This window comes from Motacilla alba, chromosome 3 (genome assembly GCF_015832195.1).
Source record: "Motacilla alba alba isolate MOTALB_02 chromosome 3, Motacilla_alba_V1.0_pri, whole genome shotgun sequence".
NCBI lineage: Eukaryota > Metazoa > Chordata > Aves > Passeriformes > Motacillidae > Motacilla > Motacilla alba.
In genome coordinates this window covers 35,995,990-36,003,805 of record NC_052018.1, presented here as the reverse complement: position 1 = coordinate 36,003,805, position 7,816 = coordinate 35,995,990, and the positions used below count along the sequence as shown (strand labels likewise).

Sequence of the window (7,816 nt, the reverse complement as noted above, 5' to 3'; positions counted from 1 at the left end):
TGAGATAGAGCAGGTGCATGTACTGCAAGCTGGAACAGTGTAGCTATTGCAAGAGCTGAAGGTGTGTAATGCCTGTTAAGGGTAGAGAGCCTTGTTGGATGCATTCAGCTGTTGACAGACTGCTGTGTTGGCGCTGGCTGCTGCTGTCTGGGCAGTGCTGGGTCTCTGAATCACTGCAAATTTCCTACATGGCAAGTCTGTGTGTTGTGGGGTGGAAGTATTGCTACCAAAGGCCTTCAGTTACCTGCTCTGGGGACAAGAAAGCAGTTTCAAAATAATCATTTAATTATAAACTGCTGTCTTCTCTAATTTACTGTCAGCTTCAGGTTAAGGGGAAGCCTGCTCTGTGATAGATCTATGTCCCATCTCAGACAACTGAGGAGTTTGAGTTGAAGCTGGTAGATGAACTTGGTAATTGGCTCATGCTTACTTGTGATGAGCTCTGCTGCTTGGTGAACTCTTACGCTTAGGAGATTGAAAGTTCAGAATTGGACACATTGCCACAATATCAAGGATTTTCTGGTCACTTCCCTGAAACCTGTCTTGCCTAAATATTTGGATTATCTCTATTTTCAGAATCCCAGAAATGAGAAATCTCTGCTAGACTCACCTCTCAGGTCTTCTGTCACTGAAGATAAAACTATCAAGGGCTGTAATTTCTGTTGTCTGCCTTTGAGTCCTCAGTCCCTTTCCTTCCTGCTCCTCACTTTTTGACCTCCTTTTACTAAGTTGCTCAAGCTAGGAAAATCACTGCTTCTAGGTGGACCACCATGCAAATTCTGGCATCCTCGTACATCTCATGTATTTCCTGTGTTATCTTTTCTTTTGGGATATTAAGATTTATAAATAAGAAGTGATGTGATGCTAGCACCCAGCCACTCCTGTACTGCTCCAAATTGATGGATAATAAGCAGTCTCATGGCAGATGAAAAGCATGGCACCGTGGGTGCTGATGTATCACAGCTGTGGTATGCTTAATTTGTGCCTGTTTTGGAAATGAGGTTGCATTCTGTGAAATTTTTCATTTTTTAACCTGCTGCTTGTTCTGTCTTGGACTTCAAACTGGCTCCTTTACCTAATCTCAGTGCCAGTATCTAGTGTGATGAATCACACATGAAAGACTTGTTCTAACAAGAGTCATGCTCTTCAGTAGGAAAATGGCTGGCAGCTTGATGGCTGTTGAGAAAACTAGGGAAATTGGGGTACTGTGAGGAGCCAGCTGGTGCTTGAAAACCAACCTGCTTTACAGAACCTTTTCAAAGGCTTTTGAGTCAAGGAGAGGTGGGTACAGTTCAGTAACCATGCAGTTCTTGGCTCTGCACTTTGTGATGGCCACATGTAGAATATTTCTGCCATTTGTATGTAACTGCAGTCTTACCCAAAAGCCAGGCAAGCTGAGAACAGTTAATTGGAACTTAACAGAGTGAAACCAAAGATCTTGGTTAACCTGTTTTTAAGGTAGTGATGTGTTTTTTTCCAAGCAGATCTCACTTACTGTGTACTTGAAAAGCAGCATGTATGTCCTGTGTGTTGATTTTTGTGTCTAGATGTGAGAGCCGTAAGATGTATAACCATAAGATGATTCAGCAGTTGCCAAGGTTGCAAAGGAACGAGATTCAAGCAATCTTGTATGCCGTTTCAGATTTGCCTGTGTACACTTGAACAGCATGACCAGTCACAGATTCTGCTTAAAAACTGTTTTGTGAAAGCTCTCTTTGTTCTTGAGTTGGGAATTGGGAAGGATTTTAGCTTTCTGACTCCACAGCGGGGAAAAATAAAAATGGAGGCTGGTAAAGTATTAAAAGTTGATGCTCTTGTTAACCGGTGCTTGTGACTTTTGTATTGGAAGTCATTCTCAGTGATGAAATGGCTTTTACAGGCACCTGGGTGGTTCTTATAGTTTATTGCTGTTGTAGACTTCAAGATAAAAAAAAAATTACAAAGTTTGTGTTTGAAACCAGTAGCACAGTAGTGGAAAGAGGTGTCAAAGAACAGCATCTGTAACAATAGAGAAAAAGGGGTGGAAAAGTATTTTAATGAGCATTAACTTGCATTCAGGTCTGATTTTTAGCAGTAGTTCTGTTGAAAGATGTGGCTGCCTAAGAATACGATACAGTTAGTTCAGAGGTGAGGCTTCACACTAGAGTTTCAGAACTACTACAGACATTAGCACTTTGAGATTTTTTTGTCCTGTTTCCTTTAAGTGAGCATTGCAGACAGTGAAGATTGTCTGGAATATCTGCAAAACATGTTATTGCTATGCAGACAGTTGTAGAAACTAATTTTTAATTTTCCAGTTGAAATCTCTGTTTCAGCTAAGGTATGTGAGGGTGTCTCAGCTGTTACTGATGTTGGTTCCAGATTAAGTGATGTTAAGCTCTTTCCAGGAAAGTAGGACTGATTGCAAAGCCCAGCTTCTGAAGAAAGAAAGGTGAACTAAATTAAATTTATGACCAGTTTAGTTTGTGTTTTTAACTGTTCAACCTTCTTATCCTCCTTGCTGAAGAAAATGAAGCACCAAGTACAGAGTTAAAGATATATGTAGCACAGCAAATGTGACTTTAACCGTACAAATTTGTTATTAGTTCAAGGGAAGAAACAGCCATTAACTATTAATTTTACTGTTATAATGTCATGTTGCCTGCACATTTGGGGATTAAAGGCCACACACTGTTGAGGCTGCTTTCTCTTTATTTCTGAATGTTTTATCCTCTGGGGGTGTGAAAGTTACCTGAGATGAGGGTGGCAGGAGACAGCTACACAGCAAAGCACTTGGCTTCTTGTCCTCTTGCACATCACTGAGACATTTGGTGCTGCTCCCTTTCATTTGTCAAGTGTGTTTGTGAGATAAATGGGGTGAGGTTCAGGATGGGGGTGTTCAGCCTTCCCCTCTGCTGAAATGTCTCACTTTCCTCTCTGCTGCTGGAAAGCTGTCTGTACGTGCTACTGAACAGGACCCTGAGCCTGCTCAGCAGGGAAGAATGGGAATATTTTACCTGTGCCTTGAAACTTTTGCAAGTGCTCCACTGTGATCCTAACAATTCATGCTCTTGAGGTTTCTGTCATTGTTTCCCAAGTATGTTCTGGCAGTAGAGTCTGATAAGCTCCACCTCCTCCCCCTTCTGAACTGGCTGGCAGCATTTAGAGCCAGCATTTAGGCTCCCACTTACACACACCAGGACATGTTGAGGACATGTTGCTGTGACTCTGCAATTCCTGCAGCTGGAAAATACACTCAGAGAGGGCAGGAGTTGTGTATTTAAAACAAGCCTGACATCTCTTACATTCCTGGGGAAACAGCCAGCTGAGTTACTGGTTCTTTTAACAAGACTTCCCCTCTCCAGTACAGATCTGGTTTATGGAAGTGATTACAGAGGGTTTATCAAAGCATGGCAGACACACTGCTCTGGAGGGCAATGCAGCTTTTCCCGTTTGGTTCCTAAGGCTTTTCCCATGGTTGAAGAACAGAGCACAGACGCTGGCATAAACACATTTGCTCCTTACACAGAGGCAAGGGAAAAGGTTGGTCTGAGAAGGCTTTTTGAAGATTGATCATCACATGAGCAGTGCTGGTACACTGCAGTGCTTTTCCCACAGCTGTTTCCTTTGCCTGCATGCAGCACAAACCGTTGGCAAAGAGGGAGGTTACAACACGTGCTTTAGGTGGGGCTTTTCCTACCTTCCACCTGAGTGCACAACTGCCATGGTCTCCGTCTGCTGACACAAGTTTTCCTACCAGCACAAGTCAGCTAGTACCCATCAACTTCAACTAGAAAAAGGAATTCAAACAGTTCACTTTTGCTCTTGCCAAAGGGCAAAACTTTGCCTCTTCACAGTTATTCTCCCCCTTCTCTTCCTCAAGGAGTTTTTAGGGAGTTAGGACCAGTTTGGAAGAACACACAGCAGAGGCTGAACATGGGAGTTCATTGTCTTCTTTAGCATACTTATTTTATTCATTTTTAAACGTAGTTCAAGGATCAGGAGGCATTTTATATTAATGACTCAAATCCTATCAGCTTATAAGGATGTTAATAATACTGCTTCATCACTTTTGTGGCTGACACAGCCAGTGTTGTCCTTTCGGCTTGCTAGCCTGAGCTGTATCAGCGGACTGTTAAATATCACACATCAAAGAAGACTGAAACTGGCACAACAATACAGTATTTGGAACATGAGCATTAATACAGCAGAACATTACACAGGGAAGATGAGCATTAAAAACCAACTCTATTCAAGCCTGCCCAGGCACTCAGAATGTATCTCACAACATTCAGGCACCGCTGCCTTTGACTCAGTATGCAAAGTTAGCAAGAAGTAGTGTGGTGGGAGCACAGCCCTTGCTCTCTTGGGAAGGTTTATTAGCACCTTGGTGGCACATTAACAGCCTCCCCATGTCAGCCTTGCCACGTGGTCAGTTTTCTGCTTGCTGGGCTTTATGAAGCCAAGGAGCTCCAGTTCAGAAACGGCTCGAATGAACCGAGCGCTGGACATGTCAGTGAAGGAAAGAAACCAAGTACACTTTTGATGAGACAGTGACAGACACACTGTTCTCTTCTAGAAAGGCAAGATTTCTAAGTCATGGTAAGCACAGATTTCACAATGTGTTGCACAATAAAATTGTTGGAAATAAGGGCAGAGCACAAGCTGCCTACAGAAACACAAATCTTTGATCTGATCAGTAGTTCTGCCACATGCATATGATGTGACAGCAAAGAAAGAGTTCCTTTTCCCACTGCTAAGAGAAGCTCAAAGCCTACAAACCAGTTTTGTAGTGTCTCAAAGAAGAATTTATACTTTTATGTCCCTTGACAAAAAAAATGATAGATAATTATAGAGATTTTTTTCTGAGGTTTCATGGCACCACCTTCTCCTTTTTATTCACTCTGCCTTTGTTGCTGCCTCCCTGACATATAGGTTTATATTCCTGAGTTAGAGAATTAAATTTATTGTGAGTGACAATTAACAGTGGAGCTTGTAAAAAAGGAAGGGCCAGGAAAGCCAGGTATAGTATTGGAGCATATAATTATCCTTCCTTTAGTTAAGCCTATTTTTGTACAACTATTCATTTCTCTTCTGTGGCAGCATTGCTGCTGTAGCCATGAGGTTTGGTTCTAATGCTCATCTATTAAGTATTTTTTAGACCTCAGTTCAGGATCAGGACAAAGTTACAAGCAGAATGAGTGTCCTGTGCAAAGTAAGTTCTCAACTCCAAGATACTGGAACATAATAAACTACAGCTTCTATTTCTCCATGTCCTCTCTAGGTCATGCCCCTCCTTCCATCTGTTCCCCAGTAATGCTCCACCCCTATCCAGCAGCTATATCAACTCTCTGATGATTTACCCAAACAGTTTCAACTTGTTTTATGGAATTCTGGTTCAGTTTAAGACCCAAACACCTCCTGTAGACAACAGCTCCTCTCTTACCTCACCACTCCCAGCCCAGCTATTTAAAGTGATCTATTTCTTAGACATTTTCAATATACTAAGGCTGTTTAAAGTAATTTTTCTGAAATTAGTTAATCAGTGTACATAAAACAATAATAGAGGGGTATTTTAAAACCCCTGGTTCATAAATCCTGTAAGCTTTTCCATGTTGAGCTTGAGAAAAATGAGAAAGGATACTGAATAACATCATCCACCTGGTCTGAGGAAGCTGCATCTGCATTTGGTTCCTCAGCTGCCATCACCACAGTTGAGAAAGCCTAGAAAGGGAAAAGCAGCACGGATTTATTCCAGTTCATAGACAAACAGATCTGCATATAAAATAGTGACCTCTGAGCTGAAGGCTTATCACTCAGGGGGAATAAGATCTTGGAAGGAGAACTCCAAGAGTGTGTCAGTTCAGCAGAATCAAAGAGCAAGCAAGGTTACATATTACCATGGCAGCAATACAGAATGCAAGACATCACCCTCTGAACTCCTGCGCCTGCATTTTAAATCTCAAACGGTTCTGGGTCCTGACCTATTCTCAGAGAAACTACAGCACTGAAAAAATATTCTCAAAGTGAGACTGCTTAAATATTTTGGGGAAGTGATAGAGGTAAGTTGGCTGTGAAGAAATCTATAAAACTGAGGGACAGCAGGAGTCTGGGTAGGAATATACAATACACAACAGCAAACAGAACAGTTGGAAGAAGTAAAAGGAGTATCCTCTAAACTGCAGGTGGTTAAGCTACAGAGTTTCTTGCAGAGGATGCTGTGGTTGCTAAAACAGACTGGTAATGACAGCCAGGTAGGTTTACAAAATACAGAAGAACCACTCAAGTTTAGGAAACCTTAGAACTAAGATGTGATTGTTAACCAGGGAGACTTTATCATATTAATGTATGTTCTCTTGCTATATTCTCTTTGCTTTCGGCTACAGTATGAGACAGGTTATCAAGCTAGAAGGACCCAGGCTTTTCCCTGGCACAAGCATTCTCTCCAAGAGCCTCCCTTGCCTGTTTCCATAAAAGTGTCAGAGAATACTTAAAGATGAAAAAAGAAAGGCAATTTTGTTGAGCACAAAATCTGATCTGAGCTGAGCATAAAACAGAAGCAAAATAGTTTCATCACAGACTAACAGAGCTGGAAACAAATGATTCACAACAGAGAAAAACTTATTGGAGTTACTGTGGCTTCTTGTGGTCTTGTGGACCAAGGTATGCAATGATTTAAGCTGTCAAAAGAGGCACTGAAGAAAAGCAGACATGCAGCAAAAAGGAAAATCAGAATACTGAAAGCAGGTGAAGGTACTGTTCGCATCATCACATACCTCTAACCAATCAACGAGATTGATCAATCTGCCACATTCCAAATGAAGCTTATACACTATGCATATGTCAGGGGCTTTGTTAGAAATGCCTCCTCCATCACATCTCAGAGCTTGATTCTGATGAAAAAAATTGAAGGCATTAACTTTGATCAGCATCTAATCTTGAGCAATTCCCAGGGCTAGATAAGACATTATTTCAGGTAATTCAGATAGTAGGTATTTTATGCAAATGTTTACTGTTGGTGTGTTTAATGGCAAGTTGATGGTACAAAGGAAAAAAAAACCACCCAAAAAACAAACAGGAAAATAAGCATACTATTAAAAAAACCCAACAAAATCCCCCCACAGCTACTTCACTCCTGGTGTTCCTTCTATAACACTTATGCAGTATCTACTGTAATGAGTGATTACCTGATTATTCCTTTATGCTTTCTTTTTGCTAGTTCTATTTACATATGAGAGAGAAATACTCCATTTTATGGAGTCAGGAGAAGAAACTAGTCACGATTTGCCACGTAGAAAACAGGAAAGTATAATTTTTCCTCCAGCCCTCTTGAAAGGAAGAGGAAGGCTTACTACAGATCTGTCATATGTACTAAAAATAATTGCTTCTTTCATCTCAGAGTTTTATCTTTGAAATGTAACAATCATTTATCTCTGGCTTGAAACTCAGCATCTATAAAGGCAAAAGTCTAACTTCTCACTAAGTATAGTATGTTTAAGGAAATTCATGGAATCATTAAGGCTGGAAAAAGCCCTTGCAGATCACGTGAGTCCAATGATTAACCCAGCACTGCAAAGGCCACCATTAAACTGTGTTCTTTACTGCCACATCCACATGTCTTCTAAATTTCTCCAGGGATGGCGAGTCCACAACTTCCCTGGGCAGCCTGTTCCAATGCTACTTTTTTCCAGGAATAAATTTTTCCAAATATCCAACCTAAATCTCCTTTGGTGCAACCTGAGGCCATTTTCTCTTGTCCTGTTGCAAATTCCCTGGGAAAAGAAGCCAACCCCCACCTGGCTACAACCTCCTTTCAGACAGCTGTAGAGAGTGATAA

General features: G+C 41.3%; 1 protein-coding gene across 5 annotated transcripts in view; it reads right to left on the bottom strand.

The window, feature by feature from the left end:
• Nucleotides 1–3,920: 3,920 nt before the first annotated feature.
• Nucleotides 3,921–7,816, bottom strand: part of ORC3 (origin recognition complex subunit 3) — a 36,148-nt gene continuing 32,252 nt past the window's right edge. For 3 of the 5 annotated variants that reach the window (XM_038130754.1, XM_038130751.1, XM_038130753.1), the window contains 3 exons: nt 6,756–6,872; nt 5,624–5,703; nt 3,921–4,483 (listed from right to left, as the gene is read on the bottom strand). In XM_038130754.1, the coding sequence (XP_037986682.1) occupies nt 4,378–4,483; nt 5,624–5,703; nt 6,756–6,872 (303 nt within the window). In that variant the 3' untranslated portion in view covers nt 3,921–4,377. Of the gene's footprint in view, nt 4,489–5,623; nt 5,704–6,754; nt 6,873–7,816 lie in introns of those variants that run through there. The other 2 variants (XM_038130752.1, XR_005256188.1) reach the window with 2 other exon arrangements.